The sequence below is a fragment of the Aptenodytes forsteri genome, unplaced genomic scaffold (assembly GCF_000699145.1).
Source record: "Aptenodytes forsteri isolate BGI_AS27 unplaced genomic scaffold, ASM69914v1 Scaffold207, whole genome shotgun sequence".
NCBI classification, from domain to species: Eukaryota; Metazoa; Chordata; class Aves; order Sphenisciformes; family Spheniscidae; genus Aptenodytes; species Aptenodytes forsteri.
In genome coordinates this window covers 6,960,492-6,984,672 of record NW_008794836.1, presented here as the reverse complement: position 1 = coordinate 6,984,672, position 24,181 = coordinate 6,960,492, and the positions used below count along the sequence as shown (strand labels likewise).

The 24,181-nt window shown below is 39.7% G+C and overlaps 1 protein-coding gene across 1 annotated transcript in view; it reads left to right on the top strand.

Annotated features, from left to right (window-relative positions):
• The first annotated feature begins 20,753 nt into the window (after nt 1-20,753).
• SAMSN1 (SAM domain, SH3 domain and nuclear localization signals 1) overlaps nt 20,754-24,181 on the top strand; it is a 40,179-nt gene continuing 36,751 nt past the window's right edge. The window contains exon 1 of the mRNA XM_009274498.2: nt 20,754-20,934. Within this exon, the coding sequence (XP_009272773.1) occupies nt 20,878-20,934 (57 nt within the window). The 5' untranslated portion in view covers nt 20,754-20,877. The remainder of the gene's footprint in view (nt 20,935-24,181) is intronic.

Below are 24,181 nucleotides of genomic sequence, written 5' to 3'. Positions count from 1 at the left end.
AAGAGTGGTTAAACATTGGAAGAGGCTGCCCAGGGAAGTGGTTGAGTCCCCATCCCTGGAAGTAGTTCCCACTTGGCTTTCACTAACTCTCTGCTTCAACTTCTTATAATTTCAACACAATTGTCTAGTGACACAAAACTAACTAAATACACATAAAAATGTCCTTTGCCTGGGCATAGAAATCTTGGACTTCTATTTCTGCTTACAGAACCTCATGTCTTCATAGAAAAATATCTGAACCTTTGGCACTTGAAGCACAGCCATCTTTATAAGCAGTTATCTGTCAAGTGAATGGTGGTCTTTTTTAAAATCTGAAATTAACATACACCCTATCCCTTATCTTTGCTGCAGGGGATCGATGTAAATTGCAATATGTGAATGCTGGGGCTTCAGACGTACTTCATGCTAAGACTTTGCAAAAAGCCTTTAACCCAAATGAAAGCTGAGAAGTTCAGAATCTCTTGAAACCCACCCCTAAGCAGCCTGCCCACTATACATTAGACTGTGCTGGCAAACTCCCTGATGACTTTGTCTCAAAGGATTATGCGTATGAGAAAGCAGAAAGGATCTATGATGTGTGACCTAATTGTTGGGGAGAGTGCAATAAAAGTCTCTGCATTTCTACCTTCTGATAGCATCAGCGCTAGCACTTAATCACTTGTAATATCGCCAAAGATCCATTGCCACGATGGGCCAAATTCATTACCAGTGTAAACGGGTGAACATCCATAGAAGCCAGACAATATTGATCCAAAAAGTAGCTATCGGTGAATTATGGTTTTACTCATTTCTAATATAGTTACTTTTTTTGGTTTCTAATGAAAAGAGATACCTATGTGAAACACAGCATATGACTATGGAAGAGAGGCTATTTGCTGTCAAAAGTATGAAATTTCTCTCTGAAGCTCACAGAGAAATCCAGAGTCAGACTGGGAGTGAACTCAAGTGTTTCTGGACTGATTTGCAAGGTAGCAGCTGGTTTAACATAAGTGAAAGCGTGTGAGATGGCTGCACATTCACAAAGTTCCCACTCTAGGAGCCTGTAGTACCCAAACCTTGAGTTTCTCCAGTAGGATGTTGTTGGAATGTACAGTAACAGATTTGAATTGTCATTTACGTTATTGTCATTTAACCTAGGAAAGGAAATAAGGCCTTGAATAAAGGAAGACATCAGTATTTCAGAACACACTCCCATACACATTTAAATGCAGCAGCTCACCGCATCTGGGATTTCTGTGCATACCTAAACTGCTTCTGGATGATGTAGTGGATGCATATATTAAAATGTTTTCTGGAACTAATCTGGAATTGAGTATTAAGTAATAGTGGGGTATTAAAGAAAAGTAATATGTAAACGGCAATATGAACACTGATCTAAGTTTGATGTCTCTTGTGATTTGACTCTTTCCTTTTTTGTATCTATTGGTCCAAGCAAGGAAGTGCCTAACTTTTAAAGCATTGTGTAGATGATTAATTCTTTGAATCTGAGACTTTCTCATTCTCAAAATAAGCACCATGTTACCCTTAGTTTTTATTTGTAGGGTTTGAATACTTTTAACATCTTTGGTTTTTTGCCAGTATACAGAACCAGATGATAAAGCAGAGTCCATGGGAACATTAAAACGATTGCAGAAATTGGTCCGAACCAAAAAAACGAGTACACAAAGCTTGGAGGATGTCAAACATGTTTTGCTCCCCCTCAGTAAGTAAAGCATCACATCAACGTTATTTCCAACACTTGGCAAATGACACTATTGAACATAACTGTAAACAATCGTGTCCTGGTCTGTCATTCACCACCCACGATTTTCAAACCCCAACTGAGATGTTACTGTGATACCACTTTAGTGCTGACTTCCTCATAGTGTGAAAACCTGTTTCCTGTCACACTAGCTTGAGTTTTGTAACAGTGTATCTTGCAAGTGGGGGTTTTAGCTAAATAGAATTGTATAACAGTGGGGCCTCTGTGCTGAGGACAATTTGTTTTTACAGTAGTTCCTAGTTTTGTATCACATTTCAGATCAGAAAGGCAAAACTCACAAATGCAAAGCTAACTTTCAGTGTTAATCCATGAGTCAGTAGCAGCTGGGAGCGCAAGAAGGTCTGCGGTATGATAAGCAAGTTGGCCTCTCATCATACCTGATTGCCTAGGGCCATAAGACACCGGAATTCTAAACCAATGCTGAGCTCAGGTTATTTTCTCGAGTCTCCTATAGATCACTGATCTGACTGTGCAGCAGTTCTTCATCTGAACTTGTTTTGCCAACATTAATTTAACAGTGCATGCATTTGTTGTACAATGCATTTGTGTATATGATTATTTTTAAACCAATGCTAGCAAAATGAGTTTAAACTATCTGATGAACTACTGCTCCAGCCAAATCGTTGCTTGCGCTGAAACACATGAGGAAATTTAGATTTCAGCAACTACTTTGTAACTGCAACATACGTACTGGGAAGGGGTGGGAGAGGAATTATCTGGAAAAGCTTTCTGAACTTTTCCAGTATTTAAGCTAAACTCATGCTCTCTGCAACTATGCAGCAATATGACATTTAATTAGCAAATTTTCATGTTCAGTGCAGAACCAGTATAATTTTCCACGCTTTTGAGGGAACAAGACAAATGTACCAAATGGAGAAAAAAATCTTGCTTTTGGCTCAGATGTCTGACCCAGTACAAAATCCTTTCCATCTCCCTAATTATCATTATTATTTGTTTTCTATGGAGTCCTTGGCTTTTTCATCATACAGAATGCAACAGACAGCATTTAAGGAAAAAAGTGTGCTATTTTCTCTATGAATTGCAACATACTATAACAGAAGTATTTGCATTTTTAAAGATACATTAGAAGATGCTTATCTCTCTGAAGAGGATGAAGCAGCACTAACTTCTTGCATGAAACTGACAAAAACTCAGGAAAAGAAGACCTGGAAAGACAACATGAGGAGAAAAGAAGAGACTGAGACTAGGGCAGATTTTATTTCTGCATCTCTGGGCTGCTCATACACCTCCAGACTTAATAACTTAGGAACTATTTCAATCCATTCAGAAACCGAATTTCACTTGTGGAATGACTGGAAGCCATTTCCTGATAACCAGCTCTGTCCTTGTGACTTCCTGATTTCAAAAATAGAAGAATGGGAAAACTGTACTTGCTCTTCTCATCAGCCACATCTTACATATTCCCTAACTGATATGGATCTACAGTACTCCTGGGTAAGTGGAAGTGGTTTCTTTTGTGTTGATATGCATAAAAAGTGGAGACTCTTTGCTCTGATTCAGCATTAAAGAGATGCTGTCACCTTCCATGTGGTTATGAAATGCAATAAACCAAATTTAGATTTCAGCTAAACGGATGTGAATGCATTGTTCAGGCTAACACCAGGGGTTCATATAGCCCTAGGTAGTTCATTTTTAACCATGCAGACATCAGCAGCACCGAGATGAAAGGTTTTAGGCTATTCTGTTTCTCATCAGACACACTGGTTTTTTCATCTGTATATTAAATACTTGTCCTTCCAGGCTTAGAAAACTTTCTGGAAGTCTGGGGTAAGTCAGTAAGGGCCAATGAAGTCAGTGGGTTTGGATCAGGCCCCTAGAGGTCACTGCAATACTAGTAAAGGGCACCAGAGTTATTTAGACAAATACCAGGTTGAAGAGGCATTGGTGTTTCTGCCTTCTTGGTTCAGGTCAGCTGGTGGAGCCTGCTGGAGTAATTTTTGCAATTACTTCTGTGGCAGCAAGAAGTTTTTAGGGCCAGATACAAAGGAGCAGAGTTTAATCTTGGTCTGAAATTATCTTTCTGGAGGAGGCTTTTCTATTTTAATTGCTGGCTTTTTTAAAAGGGCTATTTAACACTAGAAAAACAAAACCAAGAAAAGCTTTAGTTGGCGAGATATGCAAAATATGGACACTACAATCAGGCTTTTCTCCCTATCCTCACTGGGCGCAGCAGGTCTTCTGGCACTCCACATAGTGGTAAGCACACAGAGGGTGACTGGTTGACTGAAATATGTCAAGGAAGGAGTAAAGAGTAGCCTCTTTTCACTTCATGCCCATTCCCTGTACAGTGCTCCAGGGACAGAGCTGGTTCTCACTGTGCAATAAGGCCAGCCCCCAGGAACGTGCATCTAAACCACAGGAGGCAAGATACCTGCTGAAACCTGCCAGCTGAATGTTCAAATGGAGACCTGAGCAACCATAACCTTAGATCAGAGAGCCTCCTGCTGAAAACAGCATTTTCTCTAACGTGTGCTCATACATCATTAGGAAAGGTACACATGCATAGATGTGTGGGTCAATATAGCAACCGTATTTCTGAATACATGGAGGTAGTCATTCGGTTTCTTTTCAATGACACAGTAGCTGACATAACAACAGGCAGCACCTGAAACATGGGATTCATCTAGCTGATTGTAGCCCAGAAGATTTTTTCCTGGGATTTGACATAGAAAACAGAAAGGCTAAAGCTTTGATTGATGGAACTGTAATTAGAAGAGAGAGAAAGCAAACTGCTCCTAAAAAAACCTGAGAAAGGTACAGCAGTGAAACCGTGGATAGCCTCAGCACTGCAAACTCCCAGGGAGAGCCCTTGGAGACAGACCTTTGGGGCAGACTGTTGGCAGAAATTGGCTGTGAGCTGTGAGCAAAGGCTGTGCTCTGTTGGGTGAGTCGTCCTGTCTGCCAGTAAATAGGACTCTCTGTAGAAACCGAATTGTGTCAGGGATGCTGGGCTCCATCATATGCCTGCTCCTAATGAAAGCAGCTTTCAGCATCCCAAGCTAAGGCTGAAGTCCCAGGGCAAAATAATAATAATAGATGTGCAGGTCAGATTTATGAGAGCATAAGTGTCAATTCAAATAATTTTATTTCATTTTGTCACAAACAGGCTGTTAACGTCCTCTACCCTGGTGAGATTTGTCCTACCCATGTTACTATTAAGTGCTAGCAAGAGGTTTAGTGCTTTTTTTTCTGCATTATTGTTTATTTTGCCATCTGCTTTCCTGACGGGCTCCCTGACTTTAATGTATCTCTGTGGGCTTAGTGTCTTTAGATTAAAATTACAGGCAATGGCAAGACATCTCATTCTTTGCATTTGCATTCTACCAACTGGCTCAATTGAAGATTACAAAGACTGGATTTTCAGTTTTGCTTTTTAAGAATCAAACAAGCCAACACTGGTGGTTTTGCTATGAGGGGATCAGACATTGGGGATGATGCAGATGTTCTTTCTGATGTTGATTTACTTATTAGAGTAAAACCAATATATTCTATAATACTCTTTCTGATTCTATGAGTAAAGTATCATTCCATTTTCTTGGCTGATCTTGACTTGGCTACTACTCTGTTGTCTTTGCTGCAGCGTGATGTGGAGGAGATAGCCTGAGATGTGCTACTGAAATGCTAGTTGGTACGTCCTGAATTGAGGCAAACAGGCAAAACTGGTAGATACAAGACTAAGATCCAAGACTCTGCTATTCCATCAACACACTGTGGCTGATCTGCTTTGGGGGACAGGCAAATACCCAGGCTGGACACATATTATCCAGACTCATCTCAGCAACATACACAAAGCTGATTGAGCCTAGCCTTAATTAAAACTTGAATTGCAGATAGTAAATTAAGTAGTGCTCTCCCATAATGGCTAGGAAAAAGACCTGTATCTCTTCATGATAGATTGCTGTTTAGAGAGACAAAATATGAGTGATCCTAATTCCCTTCCTCCAGTTTCTTCCCCTGGCTCCTTTCTTCCTCTTCCTTTCTTCCTCCTCAGCACTTTACACAGCCTCCCTTATGGTGCTTCATATTGCCATTGTTTGTTTCACCTAAAACAATAAAAAGACTGACAGAGATCATCCAAGCTAGTCACCTAAACAAGAACTGTGAGAACAGACTGCAAAAGTCACATCCATCTTCAGTTACAACAGGCTCACGGAACTCCTCCAGCTACTCGTCCTTCAGCCTGCCCCGGTTAAGCGCACAATAAACACCTGTGTTAGCTGACTGCCTCTGGCACAGGGACATTGGGGACAACTCAAATCTCACCCATCCTGCCCATCTTCATGTATTATGAAAACATTTTAGAAGCCTGTATTTCTGTCCTTTAATTAAATACAGAACTGTGTGCGCTGCATTACCATTTTATAGCCACGGTGCCACCGTTAGCAACTTTGTGCAAAGTTAACTTAGACATAGGTCATTTTTTTCTGCATTGTTCAGCTGTTTACAATATAATTAGTGGTTGGTCAAAATTTTGCTAGAGGCAACATAGAGCATTGCTTTTTTAGGTGTGTCAAGATTGCCATGTGAAATTATTGTTACTGATATTCTTCCTAAGGAGATGTAATTTGTAAATAGTTCTTCTTTAGAAAGTGGAAGAATTTATTTAAGAAAATATTGAATACTTCAGCAAAAAAGAAAAAAAAATGTCTGGATAAAGAAACTACTATGCTGCATATTTTCATATTACCACAAAGTATATTGGGGAAAGAAATGAGCGATCCAGGCCGGTGTTTGCAATATTATGAATCAGCTGAAAATCAGGCAAAGGATGGAAGAAAAGATTGTCCAGACACCACTTTAACAACCACTTGACCTTAATGTGAAAAGTTATTGTTTTTTTATACTTCTTTTTATTCCTCAAGCTTAGCCCTGCAGAAAACAGTTCAGCTGTCTGTCTCAGATTTTTTTCCTCTTTTTTTTTTTTAAATTGTGGTTACTAGAAGCTGCCTTTCTGCTGTTCATATGCTAAGATCTTCATTACCCTAACAAAGTAGTATACTTAGAAGTGCTGTGTCCATATGACTTTTATACGAGCCATTTCAGCCTTCTGTTGCTTTTTCTCAATCTGTGCAATTGCGTAAGACTTTTGCAACCTCATGTAAGGCATGGAAAATCTAGAGTCAGAAGCCTGGAAAGTACAGGAGCTTGATGGGCTTGGCTGGCCCTGAAAAAGACACCAAGTGGAGCCCATAGTGGGGTCACAACTGAGGGGTCCTCTTCATAAAAGGGTTCCCAGACTGTCTTGGACAGCCTGAGGCAGAGAGAGAAAAGCTGATGAGTCCCTTTCTCCTCTCCCTCAATACTTTAACATGCTGCTTCACTGGCTGACCTGTCCACTCTCCCAATAACTGCAATTGTTTGTAGGATGACACAGGCATCCTTTACAGGAAAGGGAGAGGAGACAACGTCTCCTCTTGGAGACAAATCAGCAGAGAGCTACTGGAAGGGGGTTTCTCTTCTTGCAGTATCTTAGAAGCATGGTTAGGTTTAACAGTAGAAGGATTTAGTCGCTGATACCACAAGAATATTTATCTGTTGCAACCTGTGTTTGGTATTCAGTGAGAATGAGAAGACGAGGGTAATTTCCCAAGACTAGAGAAGACCTGGGATTTTGGTGAGGAGAAAAAAAAAATCTAAGGGTTCTGCAGAAAAAGATATCTTTTCTCTCCCATTTTCAGGTTAAGGGGAGAGTAGAAAGCTTCAAAAGATTGGTTTCTATCCAATATAAATGCATTACGTTGTGGTGGAATGAACAATAAGTTTGGGAAAACTGCAAGTGACTTTATGCCAATGCCTGTGTTCATTCTCTCCATGTTCCTTTCAGGAATGTCTTACGGTCTTATCACAGTTACATTAGCCCTGCTATTATGGCCATGGTTCTCTGCCATTTCAGTGACCTTGTGGCTTTTTGCTTTCCTTCTGGTCTAACTTGCTTTCTTGCCAGACAAGCCATTTCTCAGCATCTCTGTTTGACCCTTAGCAGACATGTCTAGTTTGACACTTGTTTGTTGAAGAAACACCCTTCTTCTCAGCTGTATTTTTGGACATTTTCTTGTCCTAACTTTTCCTGACGTATTCTACTTAATAGGTTCTTGTTCCTGGTTGCCCCATAATAGCCTTGCTTGCTTGTTATGATTGCTCTTACCCTGCACTCTGTACTGCCTCTGCTGCTCCTGATCATTTTGGTTCTCAAAGAGGTGCTGTATATTGCCTTGCGGTTTACCCAGGTTATTGGATCTCTTGTGATACCAGCGACTGATCATTGTTCTCTAGGTTAGCGGAGTGGGGAGGAAGAGTATGGGCAGCCAGTAATGAACAAACAGGACAGAGTGCTCTTCTCTAGCAAAAGAGAAGCGCATCTTTGTGCTTCAAAGATGAAAGCAGCATTTGACCGTTTGCACAGCCCAGAGAATGGCTGCAGGAAGATTTCTACTTCATTTCAGCCAGCAGTTTCTTCTGTGCGCTAGAATGCTGTGGGCTTTAATGGACTTTCTGGCTGCTCAATTTTCTTAAGCAATTTGACTGTTTTCTGCATTTTTTCTTTCTTCAGCTAATGTCTCTGTTGAGAGACGCCTGAGCATGCCTTAGAAGAGCTTTCTCAATTACATTTTGGATCCTCATTTGGCACAAATATAGCACTAAAAAGAATGCCTGGAAATCCCCAAATTGCTTTTCTGAGACACCAATTTTCAGCTGCTCCGGTCACTCTAGCTGCTTCAGTGTCAGTAATAAGTGGTCCTTTTAAAAGCTGTAGCTCTTACTTGTTCCTATTTCAGTGACAAGGTAGGAAGCCAGATCCTCACCAAGTATAAATCTATTTTCTACTGATGTTAGGAAGTCCTGCTCAGCTTTACCCAAGCTGAGGCCCAAAGTCTTTGCCCAGGAAAGAGATGAAGAGCAGCTGAAAGGGTGGCAGTAAACAAAGCAGTCAAGACCATGATGATGGGTGTTCAGGTGATAAGCTGTGGCTGAGACATGAAAACAGGATTTGTTTTCTAAGATATGAAACTGTCCCCAGCTGCTTCTTTTTTGTCTTATTGTACCTTCATTTACAAGCCCCCTGACAGGTTTCCTGTTGCTTTTTATAACATTCTAGCTAATTTTACCTGTTACCCTGCTCCCCCCATCAGTCCACTAGCTCAGCCCTTCACCCTGTGTACTCAGCACCTCTCCTGCAGGGTAAAGAGACAGCTAGAAACCCCCCCCACTCCCCCCCCCCGTGCTTCCCAGAAAGCAGAGTCTTTGAAGATACACAAACTGATAGACAAAAAGGAACAGTGCTACAGCTAAATGTAGCACATGGTTAAATTCAAAGGCACTCGCTATTTCCCAGTTCAAACCCTGTCCCACAACCTTTGAAAGCTTATTTTGAATTTTAAGCCTTGTGAGGGGGTGGGGATTGAGATATATTTATACATGTTTGTCATAGTCAAATGCTGGTGAAATTTGAATGGCTTTGATTTTAAAACTGGGGAAAAGTCAAGATCCCTGACTGAATTTGCAGTGTTTACTTTTCCTGGAAATACCAAGCAAAATACAGACTCAGCCAAAAAGATACAAATGCTAGTGAACTTAAGAGCACTCATTTTCCTGATGCTTCAGTGTCTGTAGAGTCTTACTTTGTCTCCTGTCACAGGGAGCTTTATTTAAGAAACTACTACATCAGGAAGTCGGTAAATATTGTATGGCTTGCTTCAGTTAAATACAAAAAGTGAGAGAAAATCACCTCTTAAAGCGCAAGGCTTCATCTCTCAAGCTTTGTGCTTGGAAGAGAGGAGCCTGGGAGGGCATCCAGCCTTGCTATAGCTGCACCATTGTACTGTGCTGATAACAAACATCTGCCACTGCCATTCTGCATCCTACAGTGATTTTTGCTATGTCCTGCATAGTAATGTGAAAAATTTAAAAATTTATTGTCTTCATCTGTGGTCACTTTGACCATGCAGTCTCAAAGCAGGTTTTAAAAAATATGGAAAATCTGATGCGACTGTTCTTTACTACGGTAACTCTTGTCCTGTTTTATATTTTTAATACCTTACTGGAATTTTCATAGCTATATAGGGAATTATGTCACAGTTTCCATTAATCTTAGAGGCACGTATACCTAACTGTACTAAAAAGCTTAACAGTTCCAAACTTTTCCCTCCAAACATTGCTGGACTGTTCTGTAAAGTTGGATTGCTAGTACTTGCTAGTATATATAAGGCAGAACGATAATTAAGTGAATTTATTTGCAGTAAAGGATACTTTAAAATACCACAAGATCTTTAATATGGTTGCAGATAACTGCAGAAAAACATTTCAATTCACCTCAGCAGATTTCATGGGTTTCCTTCTGACATAGCTGTTAGGTACTGCAGAGCTACAGCTAGAGAGAGAAATGAAAGGTTATTTTGGATTACTTTCATGAATGTAGAATGAAGGGGAATATAATTGTTAAAAGTGCAGGGAAAATTGTGCATTTCATATACTTATTCTTTGTAAATGGCATATGAATTCTTAATAGAAAAAAGGAATGCTACCTACTTCATGAAACATGATTAAGAGTCAAAATATAATTAGACTAAGTGCAGTTGTTGATAACAAACTGTCTGATGAAAGGATGACTTCCTGTTAGCATCCTTTAGAATTACCAAAATGATGCAGTTTTGCATACTGAAACAAATAGATTGCATTGTCTGTCTGCTGCTTTATATACCTACGCTGTGATAATATTATCCTTCTGTGGATCTGCTGTCAGTCCAGTATTTTATAATTGACATTTTTCTTCTTGTTTTTTTATATTAAAAAAATTATAAAAGCTATCATTTCTTCCCATACAGCATACAAAGCAAAAAAAAGTATACATTACTCTGCTTGAGCAGTGCTCCTGCCGAATCAATCAGCTAATACAGGCTGTGTTTTGATCCTGTGTTGTGCTAATGCATTAGCTCCTGGTGCTGGCAGGAACATTTTGACCAACGAAGCCATCAGGTGCCTTGGGATCTGCCTATCCAAGACTGCAACTTTTTAAGTGCAATTTATCTCCTTACACAAAGTAATGCAGTTTTACTTCTGCATAGATTCACTTCTGAAACCTAAACTTTGGCCTGATCTTGTGCTTGTTGAGTTGGTGACAAGCTTTCCATTTGTAGCCAAAATGTTTAATCTTCACTGTGCTTGCATTAGCTCAGTATACCTTATATGTGTGCTCATCTTTATTCAGGAGAAAAAGCAAGCTTAGCTTCAGATTTCTTCAGTGTCCCTGATGAAGTTGAAATTAAAGTGCTACCCGTGTGACTAATTTGGTAAGGATTTTGAGGCTAAGGCTTCGGTAAGGAAGCCACAGCCTAAGATGACTTAAGGATCCTTACCAACCGTAAGTTACAAGAGTACGTAGGTGGTAGGTAGCAGTGCATACCATGCCTGATATTCCTTGTCTTCTTCCCTAGCTAATTCAAATGACTTTTCTTTTGGGGAACATTAATTTTCTGGAAGTTCTGAGCTGGCTCAGGAGCTGATTATGTTTGCTTGCTTGTTTTGTGAGTAGATTGAGCTAGTTATTCTCTCTGGTAAGTCATTTTTGTATGCTTTAAAGTGTTCCGGTAAAGCTTATTTGTGAAATAAGCCTTTCATAAATCAGAAGGAATTAGTTCTGTTTTCATCTCCCTCACATAGAAATGTAGGAAAAGTCACATGATATCAGTGCTCAGCAATGGCATAAATGGAAGAGTGAGGATTTTCAGTGCCAGAAAGGCATTAAGATTTCCAGGGCTGCAGCATTATTATAATGAATGTGTTTCAAAGTCCAGTAAAAGAAGTACTTCTGTTGTGACATTCTCCAAAAGCAGGGTATGTCTTGCATAATTTCAAACTTGTTTTTAGAAACTGAAAATTTAAGTTGAATACTGGGTTTTCATCCAGCTTTGAAAAAATAATTGTGGGTAAAATGAACAAGAATAGGGCCTGAAAGATAAGATTGGAAGTGAAACAATGGACACACAGTGGACACATCTCGAATTCTGCTATTTAAATACTTTCAGGTATATGAGCAGATCATTAGAAGACAAAGACATGGGCTTTTCAGAAAGAACTGGACAATTATTTATTTCTGAGTATTCTCTTTTATTTTGAAAGGAATTCACCTATGGTAATGAAATTTCTGGACTGACTTTCTGTAGACATTTAATTGATTGAAGAAGTTCACCTTCCCTAATACATAAGCAAACCAAATTGCAAACTTGAACATAATTCTTGCTGGAAGTGCTTATACTCCAATCCATTTGAAGAAATCTGGCTGAATATTTCTCATGAAAGGACCAAATTAATTAGGTTAAATGACATGAAACTTCTCGTTCACTTCTACTTACAACTTACGTTTGATAGCATACCACAAGAAATGACGACAAAGTGTGTGGGAAGTGGGAAAATCAAAAGTTCAGATAGTTTAAGATCATGAGACAGAAACTTTTGCAGATATTTTGAGTGTTTCTATATTTAGTTCTAGATTGTGTAGGTGTTTTAATACCTAGATTTCCTTCCTCACAGACCATCCTTGCTTCCACATAACTCCCCTAAAAATTAATCAGCATGGCAATACGGCGATACGTGTGGCCTCAGTTACGACGGGGGACTAGTGTGTTAGCTGCCATGCTAGCTCACAAGACAGTTCTTGTTCTCAGATAAAAACAGATGACAGCTCACATCCTACAGCAAGATGTGTACAGGTGGAAAAGGGCAAAATCAGTTAATTCTGGTGACTATTTTAAGATAGGCAGGATATAATTCAGATTTTTTTAGTCTGAAAGCCTTGAAGTCAAACTCCCAAAACTTCGCTTGCAGCTATATTCACTCAAATTTTCTGCACATCTAACTGCAGGGTCAAAACCTGAGGATTACGTGCAGTCAATGATCAGCTGCAAAGTAAATAAGTTTTAACACAATTTCTTAGCATTTCACTGAACTATAATGCCAAAATAAATCCTTATTCCAGTTCTTCATAGCAGCATAGCTTTCTTAACTTTGTGAATGATGATCCAGTGATTAAGGATGTAGATAATGCAGATTCAATTCCCCACACTTCTACAGACCTCTTGTGTGATATTAGACAAACCACTTAACTTGTCTGCCTCAGGCTTCATTTGCAAAATGGGGATAGTATGCTATTTTACACGTCAGACAGTTGTTGCATGAGCAAGAATACACATACCAACTTGTGCACCAGAAGAGCAGGAGTTCAAACAGTTTATTTGCAGGCTCTGACACCTCCATTCAGATTCATCCTTTGCACTGAATGAGGCAGACATTCAGTAGAGAAAATGTGGCAAATATTAAAGCTGCATCATTAAAACTGCATCATAAAACATACATGCATATGGGTGAGATTCAGGTGTCACAGATAGCATTAATTCTGCCTTCCCCTGGCTTTAAAACTTTGTTTTCTTAATCTGATGAGTTTGTGTGTGTATGGTATGTGAGGGTGCTATTTTTTAGGGCTTTAGGTATTATTATTTAGGTTTGTAGGCGTGTTTGAACCGAAAGATGTTTCAAAGATTTTTGTGAACTTTCACCTCCCAAAGCTAGAGGAACATAATATTAACATTTCTCGTCACCAGTTTGTACATATATTAAAAAAGTTACTTGCTGTAAACTAACGGGCCTATATCTAGCTTTCAGAGTTTTGCTGCTCCTGGAGTGAGACTCCTCTCCAGTTTGCTGTCTGTATCTCAGTAGAACTTTTAGCAGATCATGGAGCTGTTGGAGGGAAAAGCTTTGTTGCCTTTCATCAACCTCTGTTTTCCGTGGCAGCAAGGCAAAGGAGACAGAACACACTCAGATAACATGTGTGAAAGAAGTAAAAAGGGTCAGTTAGGTGAAAGTAAGAGGTAAAAAAAGACTCTCTAGAGAAGTGGTATGCAAGGAGTGAGTCAAAAGCTCATATACTTTGTGGGGAAGTGCGAGGGGAAGGAGTTTGATAATACAATGAAAAGAGATCAAGATTGGTGGAGGGAATCATGAAGAAAAGTGGGGTATTTGTGAAAAGGCAAAGCATCCATCTCTTTCCACAGAGCACAGTTTCAGAGACAGCCTCCCCTTTCCACTCCCTTCTCTCCCCAAAGACAAGTTACTGACACAAAAGTAATTACCTTATACCTACTGAGTACTGTGACTGTCCCTGTGAGTGCTTTTAGCCCACAGCCTGAGATAAAGCATGTTAACTTAAATCCTTAATGAAATAAATTCATGTGACTGTGCTTCACTTCATCTTGGTGATGAGCTAAGAGCATGTTCCCACCCTGACCTGGGGCAACTTACTCAATTGTGACCATTCAGCCCTGGCCCAAAGCATCCCATGGAGCCCCAAGTGAGGCAAGCAGGGCACTAACCATGACCGGCACAGGGTGCAGCAACCACCTGGTCAGTCGTCCCCAGTGAGGGACTTGGTGCTGAAATCCAGCACGAAAAGTGCCTCCTCTTCTTTATGGGGGAGCTCAGCGTGGCTGCAGCTTGCCCACCCTCCATCACCCCTCTCAGCGTGGCTGCAGCTTGCCCACCCTCCATCACCACTGCACTGGAGCAAGTGGCTGATGGATCGGGGTTACCACCTACGCCTGCCACACAGACGTACAGAACAGGAGCCAGACCTCCCTGCAGCGAGGTTCGGGCCTGGAAGTGAGCATGAGAGCAAATCAACTGCTCAGGTCTCATTCCCAGTATGTGTGATTTGGCAGGTCTGCTGATGGAGCTAGCCTGACCCACATCCTGCTTGATTTTGAAGGTATTGCCATTAATGTTAGCACCTGAATCAAGTGTTGCAACAGGTAAGACCACAGCTCTGGAACAGAGTGTTGTAAGAAAAGACAATCAAATGTAAGATTGAAACTAATCACCTATTCTTGATGATGAAGCATTTTTGTGTTTCTGCTGGCTATCAATCAGGTATCATATCAGTTAGATGGGTAGAAAGAAAGTTTTAAAACCAATTACAAATAAAGCCATCTTGTCCCTCTCTGTCCCTTCCAAATTTTGGTTTTCACCCACTTGAAACCGTGTTCAAGGAGAAAGGAAGAACAGCATTTTCCTCTAGAAGCAAAATGAAATCGAAGCCCTGCAAGTGAATATGCAGTGTACCACACTTTATTCCTTTTCATGTTAGCATTTGCACAGCAGTCCTAACGCTGTGGTGGCACAGCGACTTGACACTCTGACATCAGGGAAGAAATTCAGCAGGAGATGTTTACTGGTAAAAGACGGCTCAAACTACAAAGAGTTTCCTGTCAGCAGGCTGCGCATTAGAGTTAATCAGAATTTACTTTTGTTGATCTTGATTCTAATCAGAGATAGGCAGGCAGACATCATGTACCTACCCTGAAAAAATCCCCTGCTGCACTGCCAGTGCTTGTACATTAAGCTGGTCTTCTAAATGCTGAATGAAGCATGTCATGTTTTGTGTATGAGATTAAAACAGAGAGCCTAAATTTATTTTTTTATCAGTTCCCTTTATGGAAAATCTCATATTTGGGTTTTCTGAATAGATGTGCAAGGCAACTGTCACTCTTTATCTGTAAATGCATTTCTGAGAGGCTGAGCTTCAGCTGGATAACTATAAAACAACAGTCATATAAACCCGCAAATTACGTGGGATAAAATGCCCTCGTAGCTGATTAGTAATCGCAGTGTTCACTAACAGAATCCATTGAGATGTTCTAGGCATGAACATTGCAATGTAGCTTTGAGCTACATTTTAACATTCACTCTGAGAAACAGCGTGCTGTTCACTAACACGCCTGAACCCACAGCAGCATCGTCCTGCCAGTTACTTTCTGTTATTCACCACAGACAGTAAAGTGTATTCTGCTTACAATAAATCGTACAGGAAAACCACTAGTGACGCACATATTTCTGTTAGAAATTATTACACGGATGCTGGATCAGCCTGTGGCTGTGTTTTACAAGACACCAACCTTGCTGACTTTGAGTTTTCTGAACAGGAATACCTAGAAGATATAGACACAACTTTGGCTCTTACTCTTCAAGGTAATAAGAAAGGGATTTGTTCAATAGGTGAAAGTCAATCTCCTTGAGAATCCTTCTGTCACAATAGTATAGATTTTTATTAGCGTTAGTGCTAACCTGATATAGTGTAGGTATGACTGATCTGTTCATCTACTGCTAATGCAAGAGAATGTGTTGGGATCAAAGTTTGAAATAAGTTCTTGGTACTTCATTTTCCCTTTAGGCCAGGCAGTGTTGGGAGCATGCCAAGGACACAGTCTGAGGGCCTGGCAATGAGACACTTTTTCTTACTCACAGAGTAGCAACCGCTTTTTGTACCAGACACATCTTTAAATTCAGTAGGAGCTCTGATAGTGATGCTCTATAGCCTGTCCCTGCCATATCTCTTTGTGACTCCATCGACCTTCGTGGCAAAGGATTAGCATAAGAGAAGGAAGAATCAGAAAAATATTTTTTCAGGAAAAGAAGGAAGCCCCATAGTCTGAGAGAGGCCGAATTCACAATTCCTGGGACTTGGCATGATGAGGGTATTCCTGCTGCTCTGCACCCTGACAGTTGCTTAAACAAGCTTAGACTCCACTCTGTTGTCATTCCCTCATGCTGCTTCAGTGGATGTATGGCATTAAAAATCCCCTCAATGTAAAATACTTAGCAAAGATCAAGTTTTTGAAGCTAACTTCAGATGTTAATAATTAGCTTTGCTGAATCGCCAGTTTCTGCAGGCTTCTTAAGAATTATACTTTGTACGTGATAGGAGTCTTCTTGATATAATGTCAACCCTCAGCCAAAACAAGGGTGTAAGCTTAAAATATTCTTTAATCCCATTTTGTCTCTTGAAGACTCCAAGTTTCTGTAGCTTCTTCATTTTTTATTCCTGATGAAAAGCACATAGGAGCTTATTCAATAGAAATTACACGCCCTGTTGCATGAAGCCCCTAAGCATTTTGGACCAATTTTCAGTACTAAGTTCTGGATGCTCACAGTGATGAGTTTGCAGTGAGTGTGAGAGTTTCAAAGATGGCATCTTACGCATCCAGCTCCATTCCCCAGCATCCCAAAGGAAAATCACAGCCTCAATCTTTGGAGTTAAAATTAAAAGTGAGTGTTTAGTTTAAATAGTTATAAAGACAGCCCAGCCTGCAACATCTGGCTTCTTTCATGGGTTGTTGGCAGGAAGGAGAGCTTAACCTCATGTTTTCACACTTGTTCCTTTTAGTTTCTGTAGAGTCTTTGCCGTGGTAGTTTATGGAGAGAGCTCTGCTGAGGACTAGCAGTGACTTGGAACTGTGGCTGGCTCTTGCTCAGATTAGACCAGGAGAGGGAAGTATCTAGCTATGTTCTGGCCCATAATTAATACATATGAGGAAATTGTGTTCTGCTCATGAACATTCCTTGAGGAAATAAAGATTAAATTTGTTAAGTAAATTATTCACTGCAAATTAATCACTCAGCTCCACTTGCTATTCTGAGATTTCTGCAATATCTAAGGGAGCTAGATCATACAGGGAGAGGCATGGCCATAAAAGCAGAGGCTGAAGGAATGATTCCTTTCTTGTACAAAATACAAGTCTTATTTTAATTAAAATAACACTAACACACTCTGGGATTGCTTAGCATTAGGGAAAGCAATGTACAGCCCCAAGGTATCTCTGAGTCTCCAGTTAAACTTGGACCAGGTTTGTCTGACGGACAATGAAAAACGAGTTGCTAATATGAAAAAAGTCTAATTTCATTTGCTTTTTGACAGGTGGCCAGTATGCTAAACCCTTCAATCTACTTTGCACTCTACTTTTTAGTTTTATCAGAATAATCAAGTACTGAAAGGGTAAGTTTACACTTGCAGTTTAGACTGGAAGCGATCTCTCCTTTCAGCGCAAGATAACTGGATGGAGCCACTGAAGGGATATGTCACTGTTGCGGCACTTGATATCATGTGGGAGGGAGGAACATAAGGCACTTGAATATCCAGGACCATTCATCGTGGTCCTCACTAAAACTGAATAATGATAATAACAAGCTATAAAGTATGTTGCCTTTTATAAATATAATGACAGTGGGAATAATTCTTATGGGGTCATCTTAATTATTTTTAAGTGGATAACCTTGTTCCCCATAGGACGTCCCAGAGAGGAGAGTGACATTGCCTGGGTATTTCAGGATGGAGGAGTCAATCCAAGCCCCATAAAACTCACCTGAAAAACTTCTATTGATTTCACTGGGGTTTGGATCAGGTTCAAAGACCAGCAAGGAAATGGAATAAGTTACATGCAGTCATGTCCAACAGAAAACTAAGTATGAGAATTTTTCTTATAATTTTACATAGATATTCATTTCCCTTTGAAAAATTAGCTTCAAATACAGAGGATATAAGCACCAAGCTTATTATTAATTTTTAATTCAAAAGAGCTCCTTTTGAAATGTATTGGTTAACTAAATTAAATGAACTTAATGTTATATATGTTTGATTTTCTTCACTTTGTTACTTTTTAAAACTAGTGTGGGTCAACCTTCCAAGGGCAAGAACATAATCAGGTCAGCTTTCAAGCGGCTATAATTTTTCTGATATGTGGATGAGGAAACGAAAGAGAAATGGGTGGGTACTATATCTCTTGAAATGGCCTCTTTCTTCCTGTTTAACAATAAATAATCTACAGAAAGGAAGCTCATATATTACTCTTCAGATGAGTTCCCATTTTATTAATCATGAAGATTTTAACAGGGGCCTGAGACAGGAAATCACAGTCTAATGATCAGCAGAGTCTGATTTAATCCTCATGTTTGGATCAGATTAAAAAGAAAAACAATATACTGCAATGTACATCTATGTAGATAAATAATCGGGTTTAATTACTATTAAACATACATACAGCTTTCATAACAACATACGGCCCTACTGAATTACTAAGGCTGATTAAATATCCATGGTAAAACCTCCTTATGGTTAGAAACTTAAATGGACTTTTCAGGTGGTGTTATCAGATATATGAAAGAAACATATCTCTCAGAGTTCATAATTATTATTAATTAATTATTGACTATTAATAATAACAATGGTTATCTACTTTTATGGATATGTTATTATTAATAATAATAAATTCAACTCTGTTCTAGATGAGTGTAGTTCTGATTAAAATGTGACGTGAAACATCTTGGTTAATGGGCTGAGGTTCAACACATACTCCACTGCAATCCAATAAGGTAGAGAACACTCTTGCATTATATTTGGCAGAATTTCAGCACCTTAACCCCAGTTCCTCCTCCTCTTCTTACTATCCCAGTTCTTAGGAGGTCTGGAAAGGGAAACCTCATCATACCATTAGCATATAATAATTATTCTTTCATCAGTCAGTCTCAGTCCATTCAGTTGCCCATCCATCAGAATCCAAGAAGGCCTCCGAAACTTTTCTTAAACATTTAAACAGAAGTCCAAATAGCAAACCGAAATGGGAATTCATCCGATGAGCCGTGCCTTATCCCTCCCTGGAGTATTCATATGATAGAGGAAGCAGAGAGCAATTCAGCCAAGAGACTACCTGCCTATCTAGCATTGTCTCCTCATAGATGCATCAAAAAGTTGGAAGTGTTTATGGGACTGGGAAAGGCAATTCTAAGAAATAAGACCTGTGCATTTCTTACCAGCTTTCAACCACCAGTTCTTTTGGTTTTCAGTTTGGATGGTTTCTTGTTTTAGCTTTCCTTAAAATTTGAGTTCAACCATATTAAAAGAATGACATAGAGAAAGAAAGGTCTGTGCACTGAGTATTTGGATTGACAAGGACCTCTGAATTTTTATTTGGTGCAAGAGACCTCCACAGTTACTTGCTTTTTTAAAAGAGCTTTTATCTATGCAAAACTTATGAGTAAAAGTTGCTTAGAATAAATTTGCTTGGAAAAAAAATTTGAAAAAATGTTATCAAAATTTTGAAAAAAAAAAAAAAATTACCAAAGTTTTTTATTGACATTTATTTTTGAACCTTTTTCTTGCAACTTACTTAGAAATAGATTTCTTTTTCATTTGTAGTAACGTTAAATTAAGATTTAATTGAAGCTCTGTGGGTGGCCCAAATGTTTGGGGTTTGAAATTGAGAATTTGCCTCCATCTTTCAGCAAAAAGTTGGGAATTTTCCATGGATTCAGGTTTTGTGGCCTATGATTCACAACAAATAAGTTTTACTTAGGATACTCAAGACTTTTGTTTGTTTGACTCTGGCAAATAATACCAAGCAAAATGAAGCAGAAATTCAAAGCTATCTTAATGCCCCCACCCTCATTTAGCCTCTGGGCTGTTTTTCAAGAGGGTATAAAAGACCTTTGTCATTCTCCTCTGTCTCTTTGTTGTAAGCTTTCTGTTAGACTTGCTTTTTTCTCCCTGTGACTTTGTCACCAAATCAAGGACAATGGAGGACTGAAAAGTGCTATTTCAGGGAGTCCAAATTCTGTGATGAATGGCAAAAAAATTATTCCACCATGCAAAAGAAAAAGATGGCTTTAGAAAACTTCCCTTCTCTGCCAGACAGCGACCTTCGATCTCATTGCTTTTATTGCATTACTGTAGAGCTGAGAGAGAAAGGGAGGCATTAGGCACCAGCTAGACCATGTACCACAGCGTGGTGCGAATCTGCTGGGGGATAATATCCCTCGGTCCACTGAAGAGCAGCATACCTTCTTCACATTCGAGTCCCAGCAGAAGTGGAAATGAAGGGTGCAGTTAGTGCCACAAGGCTGAGCGGGAAAAATGAGAGAGGAAAAGAGGATGATTTTCTTGAGGTCCAAAGTCTTACTGAGGCCTGGTGGTGACATAGAAGGAGAGAAGTCTTAAAGCATTTCTCACTCTGAACCCTTTCCTCATTTTCAACTCATCTCCTTAGTGCACCTCTCTCTTTCTTTTCCCCGTCACTTCCTCCCCTCCTTCCTCACTCCCTCCCCAAACAAAGATTTCAGCTCTCTCACCCATGCCGCAAAGCAGCTGCGTGAAGTCACATCCTGATAGAATAAGGAACTGCATAACTGATGTACACTTGTGCAGTACACTTCGTTGTACTTAGTTTGGTTACAAGCTAGTAGCAGTTGCACATCAGCTGGATAAACTTGAATTAAAAATGTTGAAGAGAAAACCATCTAACGTGTCTGATAAGGAGAAAAGTCAAAAGCCAAAGGTAAGAATGTTTAATTTTTATTGTCAATGAATAATAACAGGAATTCTTAACCATTTTTAAAAGGAGGATTTCCTTTTAAATCCTAGCTTCCGGATTTCCTGGTGTGCTAGCAAGTGCCTCAGTGATATAATCTCAGGAATCTATTTGTATATACTCACTTTATAAAAGTAATGATCCAATTCAAGGAATCATCATTGTGAAGCTGCTATAGCTCTGCTAAAGAGTCCTGGTACTGGACTTTGTCTATTGTTATACGCTCTGCATCAGTCTTCTAACAGGCAGGCTCACAAAAATCCCCTCTCTGCCTTTCATCTATGATAAACTGATGATGTCCCACAAAAGAGTGTGAGAATTAGTGAAGAATTAGAAAAGCTATTAAATTTGCTCCTTATTTTAATAAATGTGCTTCTGCATCATCATAACCGAAGGAGGAGAGGGTACTTGGCAATCAGTGTTTGTCATCTTCACTTTTCTGGGAATTATTATACTTTCAGCCTGAAATAAATACTCTCAATAAATTGATAGTATGCTACACTGGACACTTTCCACAATCTGGAATTGCAAGAAAGAAAGTAAGCATTTTGCAAGATGCATAAGTATGTGTCCTGTGCTGGAAATTTATTTTCAGTCCCTGGACTGGGTGCAGAATGACCTTTGCAAGTCTGTTGTAAGCCTGAAGAGAAATGGTTACTGCTAGACCTGAGCGCATCAGTATCCATTTCTATTTCAATTTGCCAGTGCTGAAAATTTAAATAAAAGATTAGAAAAGCCTTTTAGTACATCTCTGCTCTCAGTAACTCACTGTCTCCTAGTTTACAGACCCATCTTCTCATTGTTTGGGAATACACCTCACTTTGTGATTTCTGGGCCCTAAATATTATTGCAGACACTATTTCAGCAGGAATGTCTTCTGGTTTTACTCAGCATTGGCTTTTGTGTATTGCACTTGCAGTTTTAGACTATGACTCATTAGCAATTAAAATTAATATTTTTTGCATGGATTTGAAACAATTCTGAATCCATTTTCCCATGGGTTTGAATGGGTTTTAAACATTTCACTGGTTGGTATGGTATATATTTTCTTCTGTTCAGTCATCATATTGTTTTTTAAAGACAGGGCAGAAGTATAAATAATATCTAATTACACTATAGGTTAAGCAAGAAATGACCATGAGAGACTCTGTGGATGGGCTTTGTTTTCCTGTCTGTTAAATAATTTCAAAAGCAAGTTTTGGTCACTCTCTTCTTCCAGAATAATACATTCCTTAACAACAGTCTGATTTCTTTTTTTTTTTTTCCCCACAGTTTGTATGTTTGCAAATATATATTTTTATATATATATATATAATGGTCATGGATTTGATTCACCGTACGTGTAAAGCAGGGATAAAAAGAGTCTAACCACTTGACTGGTTGTCAAACCTGCTGACTTTGCTGTGCTGACTTTGTCTTATTATAAGTGTTTACAAAAATGGAAAGTAGTGTGCTTTGAAACACTTCATCTACTGTAGACCCACTTTTGCACAGAATTGTGTAAACTTTCCATGATGAGAATATTTTTGCTGAATGTGCTATTCACAAAAAGGGCATGGGAGGAAACAGCCCCACGTCACACGGAATGACAATCTTAGCTTGTTGTAGCATGTTTCGAAACGTGCCCCACGGAAGCAACGCAAATACTTAAGTTGCTTAATACTGAATTGGGTAACATGGGGCGCAGGTCCTTACCTCCCGACAGAAGTTACAGGATTTCACAAGTGACTTCCCTAGATGACTTCCTGGCTGCCCCTGCTCTGCGCAGGCAACATTTGGTGCCTCCTCATACTCACAGGGCAGGATGCCCTTGTCACTGTGGAGGTCTTGGGCTACCTCACTTTGCCTTTAGGCAGCTTAGAAGTCGCAGTGTCTCCAACACATCCACACGTGGCTGACGCCAAGACCTACGGGAGAGCCATAAGGTCTGGAGAGTTAAGTGAAAATCAGGTTTGCTACCTTAGGCCCTCAAAGAGGACACCAAAAAGATCTTTTTAGGTAACTGAATCTTACCCATAGTGACCTTAATCACAATTGTGTCTTTATCGCAATTGGATGAACTTCTGTGCATTAATTCAAGTGCTTCACCAGGATTTTCTTTTTAATCCTTTTGCTTTTATTACTTTCTAATGTGAAGAATATCAGCATCCAGTTATGCCTTTTGATAAAGATGAAGGAATACCACGCAAGGCTTGTGTTAAAACCCTTCTTGAGGTAATTGGCTGTCCCTGTATAAAGCCTCTAGTAGTGGTGGGCAAGTTAATGACCAATGCAGGACTAATATAGATTTTCAGTATCTAACTGCCAGTTCTCTGTGTGCAATGCATTTACTTTACTTTATTGATTACTGTGGTGCTTAAGGGACTTCTGCAGATGCATTAGGTGCTACATAGACAAAAAGTAGCACCTTACAACTCTCAGTGTCTGCTATGAAAGGGTTGATACTTGTCCATTGCCATGAAATAGTAGTGTTGCAGTTTGTTTCGTTATACAGCAGGATTTCTGTAGTGCTGCAGTCATGCTAATAACTTCTTTGCATATCTGGCAGCTTTTGCATTATGCATGGATATGCATATAACTACTGTATGCTTTGTATGCAAACTAAATAAATACGCATTCGTTGCTAGGCAAAAAAAAATCTACACCTGGTGTCATCCCAGAGAACATAGGGAGAGAAATGTGAGAGAAATATTTTCAAAAGACATACTGGAAGGATTCTGATCCTTTGCCAATGTTTATCATTGTACCTGCACATACTGCCATGAAACTGTACATTTATACCTTGTACATCAGCTGAGGACCCAGGTAGTTGAACTATAAAGGAAAAGTCCTAAGGCTTAAAAATACCCTGCTTAATATCCTGGGCTGCATCCAAAGCAGCGTGGCCAGCAGGTCAAGGGAGGTGATTCTGCCTCTCTACTCTGCTCTGGTGAGACCCCACCTGGAGTACTGCGTCCAGCTCTGGAGTCCTCAGCAGAAGAAAGACACGGACCTGTTGGAGCGGGTCCAGAAGAGGGCCACGAAAATGATCTGGGGGATGGAACACCTCTGCTATGAAGAAAGGCTGAAAGAGTTGGGCTTGTTCAACCTGGAGAGGAGAAGGCTTCGGGGAGACCTTATTGCGGCCTATCAGTACTTAAAGGGGGCTTATAAAAAAGATGGGGACAAACATTTTAGCAGGGCCTGTTGTGACAGGACAAGGGGGAATGGCTTT